Source organism: Delphinus delphis, chromosome 3 (assembly GCF_949987515.2).
Source record: "Delphinus delphis chromosome 3, mDelDel1.2, whole genome shotgun sequence".
NCBI classification, from domain to species: domain Eukaryota; kingdom Metazoa; phylum Chordata; class Mammalia; order Artiodactyla; family Delphinidae; genus Delphinus; species Delphinus delphis.
In genome coordinates, this window is record NC_082685.1 from 47,442,330 (window position 1) to 47,467,262 (window position 24,933).

At 40.8% G+C, this 24,933-nt stretch overlaps 1 protein-coding gene across 1 annotated transcript; it reads right to left on the bottom strand.

Annotated features, from left to right (window-relative positions):
* Positions 1-540: 540 nt before the first annotated feature.
* SLC26A2 (solute carrier family 26 member 2) lies at positions 541-24,436 on the bottom strand. The gene is made up of 4 exons (XM_060008545.1): positions 24,273-24,436; positions 11,151-11,330; positions 8,752-9,448; positions 541-7,268 (listed from the first exon to the last, which is right to left on the bottom strand). Exons 3-4 carry the CDS (start codon positions 9,421-9,423, stop codon positions 5,748-5,750), a joined length of 2,193 nt encoding a protein of 730 aa, XP_059864528.1. The 5' UTR covers positions 9,424-9,448; positions 11,151-11,330; positions 24,273-24,436; the 3' UTR covers positions 541-5,747.
* Positions 24,437-24,933: the final 497 nt, after the last annotated feature.

Sequence of the window (24,933 nt, forward strand, 5' to 3'; positions counted from 1 at the left end):
GGGGGGGGGGGGTGGGGGCGGGCGGGGGTGGTGCTGATTAGTCCTTACAAAGCCGTGTGCTCCAGTTAGGAGCTGCACGCCCACTTCTCTCACTTAGCTGGTATAAGGTGTTAGCCTCAATGTACTGATGGGGAAAATGTGGCTCAAAATTCAGTGTTAGGACAGTAGTAAAACATAAGCCAGATTTGGGTTTTCTGATTTCAACACAGTATGGAATAGGAGTCATGCAACATAAGAACTCGAAGGGTCTTCGAGCAATCTAGTTCTCTTCCCTCTTTCACCGATGGAAAAATTAAGTCCCCAAAGGGTGAACTGACTCACTCAGGACCCCAGAGCAAAAAGGAAAGAACTGGGTTTCTTTATGCTTTAAGACTTTCTGTAAGGACAGATACTTTTGTCTGATGGGGAAAATGAATGACTGAATCACCCTCCAAATATAAAGAGATAGTATTGTAAAGCTCACTGGTGACCTGAATGTGTTCCTTAGTTAGAAACCCTGCCCCCTTACACTTGAATAATTTATACACAGTAGTATTTTATTAGCATAACAATTTATTAGCAGACAAATGAAATGACACCTCTAGATCACAACACATATAGGATCTTATATAATAAACAATCACAAATAGATCCCAGATGAAAAGGATCTGCTATTAACCAATTCCCCCTCTCCTGCAGTAGACTGTAATCCATCAATAACTCATCCTCATCCCATAGAGGGTTAAGCGAGATTTATGTGGAATAGCATCAAGGCACTTGCTTTAATTTAAAAAGATATACATGGTATGAAACATATTCCCCAAAGTCATTAGCCTTGAATAAATTGTAAAAAAAAAAAAGGCAGTATACTTTTTTAGTGAATAAACAAGACTGAGATTTTAAGTTCATTCACCTCTCACCCTGATATTGTCTTGATTTGTATACAAAATTGCAGAGGAGACCAAAAACGGTAGCGTTTTATACAGACTGGTTTGTTCACACTAATTTTTGAGAAATCATGGCAGCATCAGAACTCAAACAGTAACTTCCCAACTGATTTGAATTGAAAAGGCAAGAGCAGTTTCATTCCAAGTAACTTATTTTAGGGATGGGGAATGGGGTGTGGGAAAAGAACTTCCCTAAAATAAGTTTCTTAAAACTGCAGCTAAAAATCCTTTCTGGCTAAGGCTGCTTGTCTGTTTGCCAAGTGAAAACCTTCAGTTAGAAATTCTGTCATTGGTATTTTTAAGAAGATTATAATTATTTGGCCAATTTCGGAGCCATAATTCAAATCCAAGAAAGGTTATACAATGTTCCAGCATAGATTTACAAACATGGTAGCTCCCATAAAAGCATTTAGTGTCCTTCATCATTCCAGTTTTCATAATTCAATATCTCCTTCCTATTTTATATCACTAGGAGAAAAATAAAATACATGCCAAAAACTCCACTATTTGGTATAACTGTATTTAACATGTTTACTTTAAAATTTCAGGTGCAAAACCCTTTTTTAAAAAATAGTCCTTGTCAGGATAAAAATAACCTTATAAAAATAAATTTCTCCCACTCCTACATCTAAATTCTCCATTTCTAAAGTTACTAACATTCAAAAAAAAAAAACCCTAAAATTGTATACTTACAGTATTTTACTTTAATAATAGGCTATGATAACAAACTAGCTGGTATATTATTTTGGCCTATTGCATTATAATTTTCATTCTTGTTATTAGCACTCAAATGAATGATTCCACTCATGATTATCTAAAATCCTTACACCAAAAAAAAAAAAAAAAAAAAAGCCAAATTAGTTCAGAGCCTAAAAGCCTTCTAGATCCAATTTCTTCCTTTTTGCAGTTCTTAAAGCCCAATTTCAAATAAGGCATCACTAGAACAGATAAAACAGTAGAAGAAAAAAAGAGAAACATTAAAGAACAGAAAAATTAAGCAAAGTCTAAATCCTATCGGTAGGATTCTTACCTTGTCACTGTACAATCATTCCTTGAACAGACCAGGGGCATCCTTGTTCGCCTCAACTGCCTGCCTCCTGCTCAGACCTCAGTCCAAGCTCAGCTTAGCCCCTCCATAAAGCACCTCCAAGTGTCGCCATGTGTTACTAAAAGAGTTAGCATAGAGCCCACCTACTGGATTTAGTACTGTAGTCCTAGCACCTGGCCCAGGGCCCTAGACTCCTGCATAGGTCCTCCGGAAGTATTTGAGGTATTGTCTACATTGATGTTATGGCTCATCTATAGCAACACACAGAGGAAAACAATTCATTAAGAACATTAATAAGGATCACAAAGCTTGAATTTATCATAATAACTTCTAGGCTCAATTTAAGTTCCCAAGAAATTCACTGTAACACTTTTCTTACTTTTATATTAAGATCCGGGCTAACACCCAGACTGTGTGATCTTAAATGACAAATTACTAAGAGAATACCCACGCAGAGAATTACTGTTCTTGTTAAAATGTGGTCATTAGCATTAGAATAGCCTAATGAACTCATCTGACACCCTGACACAGTTCAAAGATCACCATTTACCATGCTGTAAATTTACCAACAAATTTTGGCTTCAGTCTACTAACGTTTAAAAGCTAAGTCAGACTATCCAAATTGTGTTTTCCTTTGATCCTTCTTTAAAAAAAAAAAAAAGTCAACTAGGCATCTGTCAATTTTACTACCATCAGAGGCTACAGTCACTCAGTCTAGTGCTCTGGAGTAGGTCAACCTGGGCTTTGGCCCCAACCTTGGCTACCAGCTCTTTCAGCTTTGGTGAATCTGTGCCCTCCCCTTCTGGAAGCAGAATCCAGTTCTGAGCTTGCTTTCAAACTAAGGTGAGGCTCTTAATCCTGGTCTTCCTACTGTTGTGCGTGGCTAACCAGGGATTGGATCCTAGTCAACTGAGTCCCTCTCTTTTATCCCTTGTTTGGTCAGAGATAGTCTTTTCAATGGTCTATTCCCTTCATCTGTCTCTTGAATGTTACCCTTAGTCTCTCAGTGCACTGGCCCACTCCACCCCTCTGGTTGTTTTAACCATCAAGAGTGTACACATATTTCAATTAAACGACCAATTTAAGATATTCAGAATTTTGTATATTTATCAATAAGCAATGCAAATATGCTTCATTTAGACTCTAAAGTTTAGAGTAAGCATGATATCTTCGTATCATTAAAGTGTGTAAAATATCACCTAATGAATTAAAGTCCAAACCCTTGAGTAAGAAAGCAAACGAAAAATGTTAGTTTCATTGGTGAATTAGATTTTGGTTTCAGGTTTGATTCCTTTAAATACCAGCAATCAAAAAATCTGAACATGTAAGTATAGGCAGACTTCAAACCAGGCAGAGAAGGTAAGATTTAAATTCTAGTGATACCTTAAATATTTTTACAAATGGCTTTCAAGAGCAGAATCTCTTGTTTGTTTGGGTAGGTGGCAGAAGAACAAACCAGAACACAATTCAAGAATCTGCTAACTGCATAAAGTTCCAGAATTGCTTATATCCACGTTATGGACAGAAATGGCACGTAAAAGACAAACCCTGTTACTCTGTTCTTTTAAGAGATTTTCCAAATTCTATGGTTTTTTGTGGGGTTTTTTTGCTGTGTTAGGGTTTGCTAAATTATAGAGTCGTCTTGAACATGTACTCATTACTCTGTCACATGGCACTGGATATCTACAATGATCTGGATTCAAACCTGGCTTGTGGAGGTACAAGAGGGGTTAGAAACAAATGACAACCAAGACACTCTGATTTTACTATTACTATTCATAAGACTGGAGAGAAACAGCAAATACTGGCTACAAACAATAAGCAAAAGACACAAATACAAACAGCAGTTAACATTTCTGAAATTCTAGACTTAAGTTCTAAAAGGATGTTAAAACTCAGAACACTATTACATTTAATCATGCTGTCAGTCACCTCAAAGACAGAAATCTAGCTAAGAAATTGCTTTGTTTTAATAACAGAAAGGCATTTTTCATGTAAACTGATGGGCAGAGCTCTACCAAAAGAAAAGCAACACTTGCAGTTTATGGAGCCAACAAGAAAGATGGTTCAAAGTCTTCCACTCCAATAGGTGCCCTACACATAGGCTTTGCTTCTTATAAATATTTAAACTGTTTAGAATGTAGGAGTGGGTTAAAAATGGTTTTTCACTTTTGCAATTTTTATCTTGTTTGTTTAAAATGGTGTGCTAAATGTTTCAATTTCACATCAACTAGTCCTAACTTTGGAAAACCTGTGTGTTTTTTTCCACGCCCTTAAAAGTACAGATACAGAACTATAAGCTTTCAATGTCAGACATACTTGCTTTTCAAAAGGAAGTATTTCTGGGCCAAAACCTGTGACCAGCTATCATAAATAATACACCCACAGAACTTAGGTTGTATAAATGTGATGCTTCTAAATTCTCTTACATAATAGTTTGAGGTGGCCTAAAGAGTTAAATGCTGTCACTGTCATCAATATTTATTGTACATCAATAGGGTACATGGCAGTAAGCATTAGCTTTGTTTCACTAAAACATCTACAATTATTGATGTTCTTTTGGAAGCACTCTTATCACTTCTATGAATTCTTTTCCATTGGTTATAATAAATTTTTCTTGCAGAGTAAAGATGAACAGCAGCTTCTCAAATATGAGAAAGACTGTCAATTTCTAGCTGACCCTTGCTAAAATACAATGAGAAAGAAAAAAAAATTCACTGCTAAATAAACAGTCTTAAGGGAAGCTATCAATCATCCCTTTTTGTAATTTGTCCTGAACAGTTTGCCTCAAGCTCATTTAAAAGGCTACATAAAATTGCTGAGTCAGCATTTTGCCTTTTATCTGGCAAACTTGTCACTCACTGGTAATCAGACATAGCAGTTTAGGACAGATTCCATGGGAAACACACTAAATGACTGAAAGTTAAAACAGAGCTTAATGGTAGAGAAATACTCAGACACAGGGACAGATAGGGATCACAGAAGAGACAGAGGATTCTCATTATGTTGGCCGATTATGAAGAGCTCTTTTCTTACCTACTTACCCTAAACAAAAAGGCTGACTAAAAACATCAAATGTATCACCAAGAGCGTTCTGTATAATATGGGGCTGGCTGGTAGGATTTCACAAACCTGCTCAGCCATGAGACTCCTGATAAGACTGTGCCCGAGAGGAATGGTGCTTTCTTATTAAAAGCCAGAGATCCGACTGCCATCTGGGGGGCAAAGACAGGGAATAGAGAATTACAAGTGAGAACAAGCTTGTCTAGGTACTACCGTTACCCCAGAAGCCTCTTGACCTGCTGTTAGGAGAGCACACACAACATTCTCTCCCTACTTCCTTTCTACTCCCTCTCCAAAGAGCCATGCCGAACAGGCTCCAGCACTTCTTATGTAAATGCCAACTTTATCCCTTTACCTCCTGGAGAAGGAAGAGTCCAGATGCAAATCTCCTAAAACAAGATGGTAATTAAGTTTTGGGGCTACTTTACAGTTCAATTCAATAGATATTTATTTAATTCCAAGAATACTCATATTTGCAAGAAAGTTTAAAAGCACAGTATTTTCTTCTTTTTGATTCTGCCTAACTAAAAGCTCTGCTGCATCCGTGTATCTACAAAGGCCATCACTTTCAAAGGAAGAATTCTGTCGAGCCAAAAGGTTAAAATTTCTAGTGTGCAACAATTTCCAGTTCCACAGTATAAAATGTTAAAAAACTTGAAATTTTAACCTCTGGGGCTAGACAGTGTTCTTCCTTCTATTTACTTTCTCAATCAATCACTGGAAAAACTCAGACCATTGGGAACATATATATCTTTCCGATTTTGAGAGTCTTCTGCAAAAGTCATTGCTTCATATACACTATAAAACAGAAGGTTTTCTTCTTCCTTTTTGCAGTACTCTCCCCGGGCCAGGGAATCCCTCACAGAGGGATTGCACTGAGCCAGCAGAACCTGGATGCCAATGGCTTCATAATCTCTGCGAACTTCTTTCAGTGTATGGATCCCTGCTGTATCTAAAAATTGTATTGCACTACAGTCAACCACTATGGTATGGAACTCTAAGGGATCATGGGAAAGTTGCACTGAAACTTCATCCCGGATTCCACTGAGAGGTGCTGTTTCCTTTTTGATCTTTCTCTTTACTGCCTTCTTCTGAGCTGCCTTTACTAAGACTGGGTTGAGAGTTTTTTTGTATAAGGAAGATTTAAAATATTCTTTGTTTATGTAATAGAGAGGGGCTACAAAGCGGAAAATCTTGATGCCTGGCTTAGCCCGAAGGTTCTTGTAGGCAGACATGGATTCAAAGATTTCAGACTCTTCCACCACACCAAGCAATGAAGTCTTTGGCTTCTGAGTGCGGAGGATGACACAAAACAGAGAAAAACAAACCCCAACGAGCAGGCCTATTTCAGTACTTATCAGTGCAGAGGACAGCATAGTAACAAACCAGATAACTGTATCCATTCTGCTAATCCTCCACATCTCCGGCAGATCCTTAAATTTACGTAGGGCTCCCCGGAGATTCACAATAGTGATCACACCAAGGACACTTTTCTGAAGGGAATAGAATAAAGGAGCTATTACCAAGAGGACCAACAAAAGAACCAGAGCTGTCACCACACCAGAAAGCTGACTTTGACAGCCTGTGGATTCTTTAACCAATGTCTTTGCAAGAGCTGCACTAGTAGCAAAGCAGTGGAAGAAGGAAGGAATGATATTGCAAAAGCCGATGGCATACATTTCCTGATTAGCTTTGACTGTGTAGCCATGTTTCTTGGCAAACATCTCAGAAAGTGATACAGTAATAGCGAACCCAATGATAGAAATAGCTATTGCGTCTACAGCCACATTAGGAATTAAGTTCCAGTCCGGTGCTTTGGGTGGCAAAAACCCAGTGGGAATATGTCCAGCAATACTGGTATTGTATTTCTCATTTAGTTTTCCAAAATGAGAGGCTAATGTGGCTGCCACAACAACAAAGAGTTCAGTAGGAATAGGTGCCTTAAGTTTGGACTTGAGGCGCTCATTGAGTTCTTTGGTTGGCAAAAGAACCAAAAGGCACAAAAGGCTGGTGATGAGATCACAGATATTGGTCTTATGGATGTTTCTGAAGATATGTATCCAAGTAGTGATGAGTGATCCCACGCCACTACTCCGAGGAAGGCTGAGTCCAAGGAGATACTTGGCCTGAGATGTAAGAACTGTGAAGGAGGCACCAGTGACAAATCCACTCAGCAAGGCATCTGAGAGGTAGACTGAAACAAAGCCCACTTGAAAGAAGCCCATCGCTACCTGGAAGGAAGGATATACAAGTGTTAAATATAAATGGAAAAGAGCTTCTAAATCCTGTATTCCCCTTGTATTTCTTTGTGTGGAGACATACCATCAGAGCACCACAGAATGTCAGAGCTAGAAAAAAAACACAATCATTTATCAATCCTCTCATTTTACAAAGAGAGGTCTCATTTTACTGACACTCAGAGGGCTAAGCAACTTGCCCTTACTGACTAGCCCAGACAAGAGCTTAGGATTCCTACCTTCTTGCACAATGTTTCTTAAACTTGAATAAGGTTCAGATCGCTTTGAAAAAGAAAAAAATTTCTCAAGGATCCATGAGAAATCATAAAAACACAAGTTGGAAAAATTCTAATTTAAAAAACATGTATTTTTCTTTAAATTACATATCATTACCGTAAAAGTAAAGTTTTAACTGATAAAACAAAAAACTAGATTCACATCAAAATAGAATCACACTTTAAAAATTATTATAGAATTCTTTAATCTAACTTCAAACTGAGAGACTATTTTCATCCAATGCATATGTGCTTATGCCATACTGCCTCCCATGTTAATTCTATATCCTCAAAGACATAACATTTTCTTTCTTTCTTTTTTCTCTTCCCAATAATTCCTCAGAATTCTATTGCACCATTCCTCATTCTTGGTGAGGCATACTAACAAAAAAGCACAAATGAACTCTGAGGAGCACAACTCTTCTGCACACCAGCCCCTTCTCCCTCTCCTTCTATCCAAGCACCTAGTAAAGTGAGCTACTCTTCCCCCTCCTACATTGGTTCCACATGTCTGTAACAGAGAAGAGGTTTAATGTTGGCACTGACTCCTGAATGCCAAAAGGCAGAGGCATGATGAAAATGGCAGATTAGTGGATTCTATGGGAGACCCAAAAGAATTTCATTTCTAATCCTTCTCCTGGCTGATAGCATGAAATAGTGGTCCCCAACTTCTTCCCTTCCCAGCAGTCCAGGAAAACTACTATCTTTAGTGAAAGTCACTCATTAGACCAGCAATTCTAGAACAAGGGGGGAAGTCATCTGTAGTTTGAAAAACTCTTGCACTCTTCCTCTCCCAACCCCCATTCTGTTGCCCTCTTCCCTGTTAGTGCTGACTCCGCCAATAACCAACCACAAATAACTTCAAGCAAATCTGATAGTTCTCGACATACAAAATTAAGAAGTTGTACTAGGTGGTCTGAGGTCCCTTTCTGGTCTGAATTTTTACAATCAAATAACTGAATTCTGGCTGACTGAAATTCATTGGTTAAGAGGCTGCCTAGGGTTGAGAAAATAGAAGCAGCCTTCTCTTACCTGTGGAGTCAAACCAGGGTTTAAATTTTGGCTCTACCTCTTCCATATCCTGAGCATTCAATAAAAGACAGCTTTAATTATTATGATTGCTAAGTTCCCTTACAGATCTGAGACTTCATGCATAGTGATTTCTTTTGCCAGAAACAACCACTTATTCCACTGTTTCTTACCTGATAAACTCCAGCCATAAAGGTTACAGTGCTGCCAACTATAATTGCATAGCAACTTTTGTCACATATCTTGCCTGATGGCTGGCTTAATAATGTGCTCTCATTTGAAACCACTCCTAAAGAAGAAGTAACATGGGCAGTGTCGTAGCCAGCTTTGTATAGCTCTCGGTCAACTACTTCACCAATCATAAGGCACAGTACTCCAAAAATGCCCACAGAAATGTGACGGGAGGTACCCAGTAGGAAATAAATGAAGCTGGCAAAAAAAGATGTGTACAGACCATAGACAGGTTCTTGGCCAGCCAGGAGAGAATAAGCAATGGATTGGGGCACCAATAAGATGCCCACAATCAAGCCAGACATCACATCTCCTAAAATGTTTTTCTTCAGATTATATTTTGGGAGCCACTGCAAAACAGGAAGGAAGCCGAAAATGATATTTCTGGCTTTGGTTGAATTGCACTGGCAACTCTTCTCTAGTTTTTTGATGACAAATTGCTTGAAGTTAGTATCCGGTTTCTCTTGAGGCTCCAAATGGATCCTAGCATGAGGTCTGCATTGATCATTGGTCTCAAATTGCTGGAAGTCATTATGTGATTCCTCTTCATGCTCCAGATGGATCCTAGATGGAGGACTGTATTGGTCATCTTGCTCTTTATTTTTCAAAGACATTTCTGGAGATAGATGTTTCAGCCTCCTACCCCAGAGAAAATACGAGGGTTAACTGATTAAGTAATTCTCAGTACTCACACATTTTAACAGTCCTACTTGTCATTCATGAGAGTTAAGAGGAGTTCACTTGGGGGTAGTATCTTATTCACTTTCCTTAGTTGAGCCTCATTTGTCTTGATCCAGGAAAAAAGAATCAGACCAAGTTAAAGCAAATAAGTCACTGAGTACAGGACTTCCCAAAAGTATAAACTATCAAGGATTCTTCTCCATCTCTGCCTGGCTCCCCCTGAAATTTTTTTCTCGAGAAACAGTACTGGGGTAGCCTGTCTCCTCCTTTCTATATGCTACTAACAGTCTTATTTTCAGATTTTTCACGCCCATGAATACTGCAAAAGAGGATCTGGTCTCAAACCTTGACACCTACCTTACCTGCAAAAGTCCCTGAAACAAGGAAGATGGTTTTTTTGTTTTTGTTTTTTCAGGGGGTGGGTCCTTTTTAAGATAACCTACTAGTTGTTGAAAATAAACAGAAAGAAAATGTGAGTGACAGAGTAAAGGTATGTTTTGAGAAAAAAAAAAAAACTAGCACAGAATGCATTTGTGTCTTTGAACAACATGCTCTGGTTTGGTAGGAAAGAAAAGAGAGAAGCTGATAAGAGACTGCTGAAGGAAAGAAACATCAACAGCATGCAGTAGGCTGATGCGGCAAGCGTCTGATCTCTGAAAGCTTTTGTTCTATTCTACTTTGTTCTAGTATAGAGTCATATCTGCCCTAAGGGCAGGATCTATTCATGCAAAGAAAGATTCGCTTTACTATCCTAAGTATACACTCTAAAACATGAGCTGAATAGAGGAATAATGTTGCCCAACACTTCAACTAGGAGGAGATCCAGGTGATACTGCATCTCCGGGTCCTAAACTATAAAACTACAGCCATAAGACCCACCGCTAAGAACTACAGGAAAACAAAGAAGGTAAAAATAAGCAAAAAGAGAGGAGGGACAACAAAAAATAAGTCTTGTAATAAGAGTAAAAGAGAAGGAAAAAGAAACAGACCTTCAGAGGAACAGAGTGTAAACTGCCAAACACTTCACAAATCAGTGGCTTTGCGTTGGCTGTTTGCTTAGCTTAGAATGGCCATCCAACTCTCTATCAAGACCCCAATCATTTTTAAAACCCAGTTAAAATGCTCTCTCTTCTTCAAAGCACTGACCCCAGCCCAAATGAATCTGTGTCCCATAGCACTTCACGCCTCCATTACAGTACTAATCATACTTTTGTATTAGTTAAGGAAGAGTCTCTCCAGGTCCTGGAGGAAAGGACATCTTGTTCATCATTGTAATCATCAACAATGTACGGTAACTCTGAGATAGCAGGCTTACAAAATATTTGAATGAAGGAAATAATAAATGAATAAACAAATTTATGACTGTGGCCAATAAGAGATAAAATATATTAGACAAAGGACTCGGGTAGTTTCCTGCCTCAGAACTGACAGAAAGATAGGCCCTTGTGAGGTTCTATAAGCCTAATGTTGCCAAGATGCCATAATCCAGGACCCATGACCCATTCAAGAACACAATATTTGTAAAAGTAACACATTAATTTTGTTTAGGACAAAAGGGCTATAGCTGGTCATCCCACTGAACAAGAGTAAAACAGTAGTTACATTGATGGTCTTGTTAAATAGATAAGGAAGAAAAGAACAGATTTAGATGACCACTTACCCTGGGAAAGTCAATCAGATTGGTGAATACACACAGCAGCTCTTCATTCCTCAGTGCAACTGGCCTATAACTCTCTTCTCACTTCCTACTTTCAGGCCAAGCTAGTCTGAGTGCATTCCTTATGTCCTTCTATTTTGGAATAGTTCTTAGTGAGTTCTGGGCCAAAACGCTTTTCCAAACCTAAAAGAGGCATAAGAAAAAACTAACAAAATTCAAATCTCGCCCTATATGGCAGCTAGCTGGAAAGTAAAAAGATAAAAATTAGTACTAGAAAGTGCAACAGGATGATGGAAACTGTAAGAAAGAACTGAAATGTAATACTAAAAGTGAAAAACGTGGTAACAGAGATAAAGAATGCCTCTGACAGGACCATCAAACCTGACAGAGCCAAAGAGAGAATCAATGAAATTGAAGATAGGTCAACAGACATTACCCAAACTAAAACAGAAAAACAGAATTTAAAAAAAAATGAAAAATAATAATTTAAGAGAAAATCCAAGAGCTGTGGGATGTATTAAACAAACTAACTTATGCATAATTAGAATCCCAAAAAGAGAAGACAGAGAATGGGTGGAAGGAATATTTGAAGACATAATAGCCAAGAATTTTCCAAAATTAATGACAGATACCAAACTATAGATCCAAGAATCTCTGAGAATACCAAGAAGGACAAATACAAAGCCAAACCAAACAACACAGCACCACACACCTACACATATCATATTCAAACTGCTGAAAACAAAAGACAAAGATAAAATTCTAAGGACAGCCAAAGGAAAAAAAAGAAAAAACACACTACATACACAGGAACAAAGATATGAATTACAGCAGACTTCTTATTGGAAACCATACAAGCCAGAAGATGGAGTGATACCTTTATCACAGAAATATAACTGTCAACCCAGAATTCCATCCCCAGAGAAAATATTTTTTGAAAGATGAAGAAGAAATAAAAACTTTCTCAGACCAACACTAAGAGAATTTATTGCCAGCAGACCAGCACTACTACACACACACACACACACACACACACACACACACACACCAGGCAAAAACTCAGGTCTACACAGTACACAACAAATAAAGTCTAAGAAATGGAACAAATGAAAACAATATTTATTTTTAACTAAAAAAATCTTTAATTGCTCTAAAAAAAATAACTAACGCAAAAATAGAAATGCATTTTTACAGCACATGCAAAATAAAATGCACAAAACAAGAGCACAAAGAATGGTAGGGGGAATTAAGAATTGTAAGGTCTTATACTATATATGAAGTAATATAATACTATTTGAAGGTAGGCTCTGATTAAAGATGTACATTGTAAACTCAAGGGTAACCAATAAATTTTTTAAGATATAAATAATAAGCTAATTGTGGAGACAAAATAGAATCATAAAAAATTCTCAATTAACCCAAAAGAAGAATGAGACCCAAAACAGATAGAACACATTGAAAACAGCTAGCAAAATGGTAGAATTTAATCCAAACATATAAAAAAAAAACCACATTCAATGTGAATAGTCAAGGCTTCCCTGGTGGTGCAGTGGTTGGGAATTCGCCTGCCAATGCAGGGGACATGGGTTCGATCCCTGGTCCGGGAAGATCCCACATGCCAGGGAGCAACTAAGCCCGTGCGCCGCAACTACCGAGCCTGCGCTCTAGAGCCCACGAGCCACAACTACTGCAGCCCGTGTGCTGCAACTACTGAAACCTGCGTGCCTAGAGCCCGTGCTCCGCAACAAGAGAAGCCACCGCAATGAGAAGCCCGTGCACTGCAACAAAGAGTAGCCCCTGCTCACCGCAACTAGAGAAAGCCCCTGCACAGCAACAAAAACCCAATGCAGCCAAAAATAAAATATTTTAAAAATGTGAATAGTCTAAACATGCCAATTAAACAGATTGCCAGATAAGATTACAAAATAAGACCCAACTATATGCTGTCTATAAGAAACCCACATTAAATATAAAGATATAGATAGACCATAATAAAGTGAAGTGTCTTGACCAATTTAGTTATTCATTTAGCTTGTGTAAGTGACTGAGCCAGATAATAAAATCCAGATTTTAAGACTCCAAGAATAGCTCTTTTTTTGAGCATGTTACTATTCCTATCACCTACCTAATTAGCTTTCTCTAACTTCAGGTACTTCTAAACACTTTGAAATTCAGTTATCCTACACATCCCAGTTTCACCTACCTGCTACCCAAAATGACCTGGCACTGACATCTACAAACTTGTGCCCAACTCTCCTTTCTCTATACTCATGGCCATAGTCCTTTTCCATCTCCAGCTCTCAAAAAATTAGGTATTCACTCACAAACAGTCCTAGAAGTGGAAATGATTTAGCCATAAGTCTGAATCCAAAAACCATCTATAGTCTTTTATTGATCCTAGTCACTCCCTAAAATTCTCCTCAAAACTACTTTTTTCCCTTTTTTCAAGGCTACTTTAAAACCCCAAACAATATAAAACTACATTAAAAATTATCTTAAACTAAAGTGTAGGTATGACCTCCATATAAATTAAGCTCCTTGAGAGCAAGCTCTATTCTGTTTCATCTTTGTATCCCCTGAAGTGTCCAAGTACATGCTTTCGAAAATAGAAATGAAAATATTTGCTAACCAAATAACTGAAATACAGAAAAAGTAGGATGCAAAGCAATATTTATTTTCAGGTGGAAATATCTACTCTGGAACAAATTTTTCAAGTATCCCTTTTTGCACAAAAATCCTCTCATTCCCCCAAGCCTGTTACTGCTTTCAATTACAGTACTCACCAATTGCTTCATGAAAAATGAAGTTACAGTGTTTATCCTTGAAATACAGTCTATAGCCAGACTCCCATTTTCATAAAGTTGGAATACATACTACATATTCCATGAAATTCAGTAAAATAGGATTCTCCTGTATCATCTAGGGTAGTTTCTCCCTTTATCAACACTGGTAATTGAGAGTGAAGAAGAGAAAGGTTCAAGAAGAAAACACTTGAACCTTCCACATTACGTTGCAGGAACTGGAGGAAAAAATCAACAAAACATTTGAAAAATACATTTACATATTCATATATTAAAGTATAATGGCAGTTCAGGCAACACAAAAAGGAAAAACATTTCTGTACTTTCTTCTTTAATTAGGCACATGCGGTGTGACTACTTAGAAAGCTGTCTTATCCGGGTGACTAAACAGCAGCACTGGCACTGTTTCCCGTGTGAATTACTGAGAGTCTAAGAGAACTGAACTAAAAGAGAGGGATATCCCTTCTATGTAAGCCTGACAGTGGTCAGCCAACTTCTTTTGGAAATTTTGCAGATATAAAAGAAACAATGTCTACTTTTGGTAAGTAATTACAGCATATAATTTTAACCAATAGTGCATATGAAACAGTTTTGCAATTTGTGAAACCGAAATGCCTTTTTGGAAGGCAACAGTGTTCAGAGATTGGTAAAGTCTGTCTTTGAAACATAACGATTCCATATTCATGCTCTGCTCTGTGTATGTATGCCACAACTCACTGCTAAATAAAACTGAAGCTGCCAACTACTAGGATCAGAGCATCTAAGCAGGGAAGAAATCTGCAAGAGACAGAGCAGTTTAGAAAGGCTTCCTGGGAACAACATATCTCACCTGGGATCTGAAGTCTGGGTCGGAGATGAAAGAATGAGGGAAGGACTTGGAAAATGGATGAGGGAAAAGAAAACACAACTAGCAATAGTTCTGGGGTTGGAGGGAAAGAATGAGAAATAGTATGATACGTTTAGAGCACCAGATGCATATGGGAGATCAATGAGAGAGAAAATGGCAAAGGTACCTAGGGGAGATTCTGGAAGGCTTTTATGCCAGGTTAAGAAAGGCAGACTTTCACCTGCAGACAGTGCATAGGCGCTGAAGGTTTTCGAGAAAATCACTTACTGTATCACTCATTTGACAATAATTATCATATTACATCTTCTGGTCTGTTATGCTATTCAATTCTTTTTCAAGCAAGCAAGTAATATTTTCCTTTTTTGCCCTTTATGAATAAAAATTAGTTTAAGATTTTTTTTTATTTTTATAAATTTTTTTATTTTTATTTATTTATTTTTGGCTGCACTGGGTCTTCGTTGCTGCACGCGGGCTTTCTCTAGTTGCGGCGAGCGGGGGCTACACTTCATTGAGGTGCGCGGGTTTCTCTCATTGTAGTAACTTCTCTTGCTGTGGAGCACAGGCTCTAGGTGCGCAGGCTTCAGTAGTTGTGGCTCGTGGGCTCTAAAGTGCAAGCTCAGTAGTTGTGGTGCACGGGCTTAGTTGCTCTGCGGCATGTGGGATCTTCCCGGAACAGGGATCGAACCTGTATCCCCTGCATTGGCAGGTGGATTCTTAACCACTGCGCCACCAGGGAAGTCCCTAAGATTATTTTAGAAAAAAAAAAACTAAACCATAAACAGGTAAAACCAAGACAGAGTCTCCATTTACACTATTACATCTGATCCTCCAACTCACTGTTGTCAGACAAGTTCAGGGAAGATAACAGCATTGTAAGGCCCGGGAAGTTAAGGATGAGCAAAGGCTTCTGTATCCATCTCCATCCCACTTACAGGTGCTTGCAACCAGCACAGCTGGAGCCCAGGCCACTGTTCCTTTGCCCTAGACTAGGAAGTTAATACTGTGAGAGGACTGCCCCCCGCCAGAAATGAAAATTCAGACCCATCTTTGTTCTGTGAAGTGCCAACAAGCCTTCCAAGGATGGATTGGTTAACTTTCTATGTGAGCTCCTAGAGACTGGGTACTGGCCTGCTTATTACTGTAAGCTAGCCACTGTGCTAGACACAATGCATCAGAACCTAGACTACAAATCTAGCAGTCAATATTTCTCTTCCTTATCCCCACCCGACTCCCACATACAGTCCATCAGGAAGTCCTGTCTTCTCTACCTTGAGTAATATATCCATCCTCTCCCCACTGCCCAGAGTATCTGGAATCCAATCACTTCTCACTACCCTCCACCATCAGATCTCACATGGGCTACTCCAATAGCTTATAACATCTGAACCCTGCCCACCTCTCCACCCTCATTTCCTACTGGCCTTCTTGCTGTTCCTGGAACATGGCAAGTTGATTCCCTTCTTAGGGTCTTTGCACTTGCTCAAGTTCTCTGCCTGGAACAATCACACCCTCAGATCTCTGCAGGCCTTTTCTCATCCTTCATGCCTCAGCTTATATATCCTCTCCATACAATGGCCTTCCTTGACCATCCCAAATAAAATAATACTGCCACTCCATCATTCCCTAAACCCTCATCTAGCTTTATTTTCTTCACAGCATTTTCATAGAGACTTTTGAAAATTATATTATGTATTTAAACTTTTAAAAAACTATTATTTATAGTCTTTCTCATATCTACTGTATCCCCAGTACCAAGAACAATGCTTAGCACATAGTAGGAGATCAGTAAATTCTTACGAAAATGAATAAGAAACCCAGTTTCTACCCACAATCAGTGGGTTAAGACAGATTTATACACAGATAAACTATAACATTCTAAGTGCCATAACAGAGGTTTGGCATACTCTGAGAGAGCAGGGAATAGGCTGTAGGCCAATGTGTGGAAGTTGCAAAGTAAGAAAAGAAAGGAAACTCAGGCAAGTGAAGGGTCCCAGGAAAACCCAAGACCCAGGAAGAAGTCACCTAGATTGCCAGATTCCTGGGGTGAAACTGCATGAGGTAAGACTGGAGTGAGGGACTTCCCTAGTGGCGCAGTAGTTAAGAATCCACCTGCCAATGCAGGGGACACGGATTCAATCCCTGGTCTGGGAAGATCCCACTTGCTGTGGAGCAACTAAGCCTGTGCGCCACAACTACTGAGCCTGCACCCTAGAGCCCGTGTGCTGCAACTACTGAGCCCACATGCGGCAACTACTGAGCCCGCATGCTGCAACTACTGAAGCCCACGTGCCTAGAGCCTGTGCTCCGCAGCAAGAGAAGCCACCGCAATGAGAAGCCCACTCACCGCAACAAAGAGCAGCCCCCGCTCGCCGCAACTAAAGAGAGCCTGCATGCAGCAATGAAGACCCAACGCAGCCAAAAATAAAATTAAAAAAAAAAAGACCGAGTGAAAGATCAGTTTCTTATGTAATCCTTTGTCAGCCTGGACTTCATCCTGTAAACTATGGCTGACAAAGGCATAAATTCCAAGACAGGGCAGGAATGGAGGTTTGACATTTCAGTGGTGCAATTAGACACAAGGTGGTGCTTAAAGGAGATGGACACGTCTAACATGAATTCTGTTAGGTGGACCACACAAAAGGATAGTGCATGAGAATATGGAGGAGGAAATGGAAAGATAAGAGGCAACAAAAAGGTTGACTTATATTTCATAGGTTTGAGATTTCTATTAGATATCCAAATGAGAATGTCCAGTAGGCAATTAGAAATGGGAGTGTCAAGCATAGGAGAGAAGCCAAAATTGAAAAAATAAATGGGGAGGGGAAGAGTATATAGGTCATCAGCACATAAATAGAATCTCATTTTTCTCTGAATTCCCATTGTTTAGATGCTCAATAAATGTCAGATGAATGTATGCTTTATCTTCCCAACTAGATTAAAAATTATTCAAGGAGATATTTTATGCTTTTTGTGAACTCTCACAACACCCTGCATAGAACTGGGCACCCAGGAGGCACTTAATAAGTCTTCTGTTGATGCATAGAGTGGTTTCTGTTTTTAAAAGTTATGTTAACAAAAAAAATTTTTTTTTCAAAAAGAATTAACTGACTTTTGAAAGATAATTAATACATTGCGCTGGGAATGTAAAACGGTACAAACACTGTAGAAAACAGTTCGGTAGTTCCTCAAACAGTTAAACGGAATTACTATATGACCCAGCAATTACACTCTTAGGTATACCCTCAAAAGAACTGAAAACAGGGATCAAACAAATACTTGTACACAAACGTTCATAACAGTATTATTCACAATAGTCAAAAGGTGGAAACAACCCAAGTATCCGTCAACAGATGAATGGAAAAAAAATTATGGTCTAAGCCACACAATGAAATATTATTTAGCCATTTGAAAGAAATGAAGTTCAGGGATTTCCCTGGTGGTCCAGTGGTTAAGACTCCATGCTCCCAATGCAGGGGGCCCGGGTTCAATCCCTGGTCAAGGAACTAGATCCCACATGCCGCAACTAAAAAAGATCCCACATGCCACAACTAAAGACCCAACGCAGCCAAATATATAAATAAATATTTTAAAATAAATAAATAAAAGAAATGAAGTTCTGATACTCTTCATCTACAACACTGATGAGTGAAAGAAGCCAGACACAAAAGGACAAATATTATATAATTCCACTTATATTAAATATCTAGAATAGGCAAATTTATAGAGACAGAAAATAGATTAGAGGTTACCAGGGACCGGGAGGAATGGAGAGTTATTGCCTAATTGTTATAGAGTTGCTGTTTCAAGTTTTGGGAATAGATAGTAGTGACAGTTACAAAACATTGAGAATGTACTTAATGCTACTGAACTGTACCTTTAAAACGGTTAAAATGGCCAATGTTATGTTATATATATATATTTTAACATACAGAAAGCCAGGAGAGAAAGCATAGTATTGCAAGGTTCTTACACTATACATGAAATGGTATAATATCACTTGAAGGCAAACTGTGATAGTTAAAGATGCATACTATATTGGGACTTCCCTGGTGGTGCAGTGGTTAAGAATCCGCCTGCCAATGCAGGGGACATGGGTTCAAGCCCTGGTCGGGAAAGATCCCACATGCCACGGAGCAACTAAGCCCATGCACTACAACTACGGAGCCTGTGAGCTACAACTACTGAGCCTGCATGCCACAACTACTGAAGTCCACGTGCCTAGAGCCTGTGTTCCGCAAGAGAAGCCACCACAGTGAGAAGCCCGCGCACCACAATGAAGAGTAGCCTCTGCTCGCTGCAACTAGAGAAAGCCTGCACGCAGCAATGAATACCCAACACAGCCACAAATAAATAAATATTTAAAAAGATGTATACTATAAATTCTAATGCAATCCCATTAATAACGAAGAGTTATGGCTAATTAACAATGGAGATAAAATGGAATTACAGAAAATACTAAATAATCCAAAAGAAGACAGAGAAGGGGATATAAATAGCTACTACATAAAATAACCTCAATCTAAGGTTTGCAGAAAACTTGAGAAGTTTTTTTTTTTTTTTTGGCTGCACTGGGTCTTTGTTGCTGCGCGCAGGCTTTCTCTAGTTGCAGCGAGAAGGGGCTGCTCTCCGTTGTGGTGCACAGGCTTCTCATTGCGGTGGTTTCTCTTGCTGCGGAGCACAGGCTCTAGGCGCGCGGGCTTCAGTAGGTGTGGCAGGCGGGCTCAGTAGATGTGGTACATGGGCTTAACTGCTCTGCAGCATGTGGGATCTTCCCGGACCAGGGCTCGAACCTGTGTCCCCTGCATTGGCAGGCGGATTCTTAAACCACTGCACCACCAGGGAAGTCCCGAGAAGTCTTAGCATTAACCTAATATTAATGTGAACAAGTCATCTACCAAAAAAATCTCTTCTCCTAAGTGGAAAATTCCAGTTAAACTAGGCTGGAATAGGTGTGGACTATATAGTTCAGAAATAATTTTCCAGTACTCACACAGCTTATAAGTAGTAGAACCATGATGAGAATCAAGACCTGTCTGATTCAAACCTACTCTCTGACTCTGGACTGCTTATTTTGAAACTTTTCAAATATTCAGAAAAGTTGAAAGAATGATACATGGAACACTTATTCACAATCCACCCATTTAACAATATACCAATTGTTAATGTTTTGCTACATCTGCACTACTTCTGCACTCTTCATACACTCAGGTTGGTTTGTTTGGGGGTTTTTTTTCCCTCAACTATTTGAAAGTTGATGACATACTTCAGCCTTAAACACTGAATTGAACCAATGTTTTTAACCACCATCCCATGATGCCTCTTCTTCAAAAGAAGCATTCTGTAACAACATGGCATCAAACCATTTGGATACACTCTTCAAAAATCTGCAATGGCTCTCCACCTCCTACTGAAATATAGTCAAATAACTTTAGTATAGTCTTCTCTCTGTGAATGAGCCTGCAACTGCCTTTCTCTTGCTTCTTTTCATGCACCAGTGTTCCAATCACCAGTCCATGAAAATACTAATAAGCATCCTTTGCCCTTTGGGACCCTTGCTCATGTCGTTCCTTCGGTTGGGGATGTCTTTCCCTTCTATCTCCATCTATCTTGGTCCTTTTTCTAATCTTTTAAGTCCCACCTCAAATGACTAGCAGAAGGGGGCTGAAACTTCTTAGGCTATGCTTCCCCAACACATGACATATAGCTATTTAGCACTCAAGTTTACATGTGTCTCAAATGAGAGTACCACTTTAGGGCAGACACCAAGTCATCCTCGTGTCTACATAACCCAGAACCTAACACAATGCCTCCCACTTGCTATGTATGGTTACAGATCTATGTTTATTGAAATGAACAAACAGGTGAAGTTTCAAGTTAATATAATGAAGCCAAAAAAATATTCCTTGTTTTCCAGTTATCACAAATGATTAACAATGCCCATTTATTTCTGTGATGCAAAAAGAAGAACTACCACAAGGCTTATATCAGTAGTAAAAGCACTACGATATATTTTTTCTTGTATAAAGCCCAATATAAGACAAAATAATAAAATACCCAAGAGGAAAATAGCTTAATGTAAAACCATGGTAAAATAATTAAATAGTTCCTTGCATAGTAATTCACTGCTTTCAAAAAGATTTCATCTAAATAAAAAAACCAAAAAAAGAAAGAAAAAAAGAAAAAAATTTTAATAAAATTTTAAAAAAGATTTCATCTACATCTCCCACTTGCCTCCTCAGTAAATCTGAGAATCAGAGTATGAATTCCTATTCTCCAGTATGAAAAACATCAAAGTTTAGTCACTTGCTCAACTGGTAGGACCAGATTCTCAGTCCTCATCTTCCAATTTCCAAGCTTAGATCTCTTCTAAAATACCACATGACCCCCAAATTTATTTCCTTGCTAAGAGCTCTTAGGAGCTAGTTCAAAGCAATAATTTTATGGCCAAGTGCTCTCCTCATTTCTGAGCCTATTATTAAATTTAATATTTAATACAGTTCATAGTTCTATCCCCAGTACCTTGAAACATGTAGAGCACCTAATAAGTGCTTAACAAATATTTGTTGAGGGAACGGACGAATAACAGTTTAAGAGCTAAGTGGTAAAGGGCTTCCCTGGCGGCGCAGGGGTTAAGAATCCACCTGCCAATGCAGGGGACACAGGTTCGATCCCTGGTCTGGGACGATCCCACATGCTGTGGAGAAACTAAGCCCGTGTGCCACAACTACTGAGCCTGTGCTCTAGAACCTGCGAGCCACAACTACTGAGCCCGCATGCCACAACTACTGAAGCCCACGTGCCTGGAGTCCGTGCTCCACAACAAGAGAAGCCACTGCAATGAGAAGTCCAGCACCACAGCAAAGAGTAGCCCCCACTCATTGCAACTAGAGAAAAGCCCGCACACAGCAACGAAGACCCAAGGAAGGGAGGGAGGGAGGGAGGAAGGAAGGGAGAGAAAGAAAGAAAGAATCTGCCTGCCAATGCAGGAGACATGGGTTTGAGCCCTGGTCAGGAAAGATCCCACATGCCGCAGAGCAGCTAAGTCCGTGCGCCACAACTACTGAACCTGCGCTCTAGAGCCCGCGAGCCACAACTACTGAAGCCTGTGCGCCTAGAGCCCGTGCTCCACAACGAGAGAAGCCACCGCAGTGAAAAGACGGTGCACCGCAATGAAGAGTAGCCCCTGCTCACCGCAACTAGAGAACGCCCGCGCGCAGCAACAAAGACCCAACGCAGCCAAAAAAAAAAAAGAATAAAAAAATAAATAAATTTTTAAAATATATATTAAAAAAATCTTAAAAAAAAAAAGAGCTATGTGGTGAAGAAAAATCAGTTACTCCTCCCCCTCCACCTCCATACACCATAACCAAGTTTGTGTCAAGAAATTAGTCTGGGGCTTCCCTGGTGGCGCAGTGGTTAAGAATCTGCCTGCCAATGCAAGGGACACAGGTTCAAGCCCTGGCTTGGGAAGATCCCACATTCCGCAGAGCAACTAAGCCCGTGCGCCACAACTACTGAGCCTATGCTCTAGAGCCCTCAAGCCACAACTACTGAGCCCACGTGCCACAACTACTGAAGCCTGCACACCTAGAGCCCGTGCTCCGCAACAAGAGAAGCCACCGCAATGAGGAGCCTGCGCACCACAACAAAGAGCAGCCCCCGCTCACCTCAACTAGAGAAAGCCTGCCACAGCACCAAAGACCCAACACAGCCAAAAATAAATAAATAAATAAATTTATAAAAACAAACCAACCAAAAAAAAAATACTAAAAAAAAAGAGAAAGAAATTAGTCTGGCAATCATCTACCTGGGGGTTTATACTCATTAAAAGTAATATCAATGCATAAAATGACCCCTAGTGAATCTAATCTAGTCGCCAAATCCCTGAATAGGTCATCTCTAGATCTTCCTCCAGGAGGCAGCAAATTATAGTACAATACAATGATATCAAACATGAAGATCTGTTAAAATGCAGCTTCTCAGACAAATCCAGGGATGAGATCCAAGACTGCTCCCTGGGTGATTCTGAGTCAGTGGGCTGAGAGCCTATTTGGAGAATCACTAGGTATGTCCTGGAGTCAGACAGATCTCTATTCAGATCCCAGCTAAACTGTTCAACAGCTGTATGGCACTGACTGAAAATTTTCATTTTACTCAGCATTAATTTCTCACCTGTAAAATGGGGATAACATTACTCAACTTGCGCTGTTGTTTTAAAACTAACCCAAGTAAAGTACCTAGCACAGCGCCTGGCACATAGCATTTGCTCAGTAAATGACAACTACTAGTCTCCGTCCCTTGAGATTACTGAAGAAAAAAAAAGGGGGCTTATTTCTTGCCAACAGCTTTGGGCCCACCATTTCTTCTTTTTTTTTTTTTTTTTTTTTTTGCAGTACGCGGGCCTCTCACTGTTGTGGCCTCTCCCGTTGCGGAGCACAGGCTCCGGACGCGCAGGCTCCGGACGCGCAGGCTCAGCGGCCATGGCTCACGGGCCCAGCCGCTCCGCGGCATGTGGGATCATCCCGGACCGGGGCACGAACCCGCGTCCCCTGCATCGGCAGGCGGACTCTCAACCACTGCGCCACCAGGGAAGCCCCCTCCATTTCTTCTTGACTCAACTTTCAAAGACAAGAACTTCTGCTTAACCCAATACTGGATCTCACATTAGTTCCAGATTTCACACAAAAAGCCTCAGGGACAAGGAGGAAAAAGGTACTAGAATGAGTGCCAGAAAGGAGTTTAAGTCCTGAATGCGTCTAACTCACCGTGATCCCCAATCTGTGCAAGGAAGGGCCCAGCCTAATAGTCTATGAGTTTGGTAAAGCTGGGTACAAGTCCTAGCTCTGCAAATGATTTGCTGTGTAATTTTCGGCAACGCTCTGTCCCTCTGTGTCCTTTCAGTGTCTCCATCTATCCAGTGAAAGAATTGCAACTTAAGTCTATGAGTCTTGAAAAACTAAAGGTCCTGATTTGTACTTAACCAGGTGTGTGGTTTTAAAAACCAAGGTAATCAAGTCCTCTCTCCTGCTCAAGCCTCAGTTCCCCCATCAGTCTAAGGTGGTGGTGGCGGCTCTTATCTCCTTGGTCCTGCTGCCAGATATCTGGGTTCGAGAAGGCGCTACGAGGACTCTGGCGGAAGAGCCGCACCGTTACCAGCGGGGAGCGGGGCACCCGGCGCGAAGTGTTGGGTGGAGGATGGGCAGCCCTCTGCCGTCGGAGTTGGGTCGGGATCACCCGGGTTGGGGGAGTGGGGCTTTGACGCTGGCCCTGCCTCCGCCCCTGCCGACAGAGGAAACAACTCCTACGCACACCCACCTCGCACGGCCCAGCTACGACCGCCCGCGGCTACCGTTGGTGCGCGCTTCCTCCCACCACACCTGGGTCAGAGGCGAGGACGACCCCAAGAGGGGCCCGCTGACCACGGGAAGGCCGGCACCGCTGTCTCCCCCGCGTCTCGAGTCCCTCCCCTCTCCTCACCTCTGGAGTCTGGGCCGCCCCGTGCGACCTGGATCCAAGGCGCGTCCTCTGCCGCGGCGGGGCTGAGGGGATAGGGTGACGCGGGCAGAGGCAGCCCACTCCCGGGCCGGCCTCCCTTTAACCCCCCAGCCCCCTTGCCCGCCCATCGCCCGGCCCCTGGAGGAGGCGGGGCCCAGGGGAGCTGCGAGAAGGAACCTGCGGGGAGGTGCTGAAGGCGACTCTAACCGCGAAAGTTCAGTATGCACAGTCACGTGGCACCGCGGAAGAATGACGCGGCTGTCAGCCAATGACGCGGCCAGGACAGGCAAGGGTGCTGCCCCTTGGCCGCTTTCCTCCTTGCGATTGGCTGCCCTGTACAGAAGGAGCCACGCGTCCCTTACGGAGATTCCTCCTGACCTTTGCACGGCGATGAATCATCTTCGAAGTAGGCAGATTGCTGGTTCTCTGCCTTAGCCCCGAGGGTATTGCGAGGAATCAGTATCAAGGGAAACGCGGAAATGATCTAACGAGAGCTGTAAACTGCTCTTTGTTTGCGAGGGGTATCGTCTTCATCTTCGATTCCTTAGGACGCGCGTTCCCACCCACCCTCCTTTATTGATAGATAAATGGAGGCCCTGAATGGGAAAAGGTCTGCTAGAAAGTTAGAGGGGCTCTTGCCCCA

Coding starts and splice junctions, on each gene's coding strand:
- SLC26A2 (XM_060008545.1), bottom strand. CDS start 9,423: ATGTCTTTGAAAAATAAAGAGCAAGATGACCAATACAGTCCTCCATCT. Junction 7,269..8,751: donor TTATGGCTGGAGTTTATCAG/GTAAGAAACAGT, acceptor CCTTCCTTCCAG/GTAGCGATGGGCTTCTTTCA.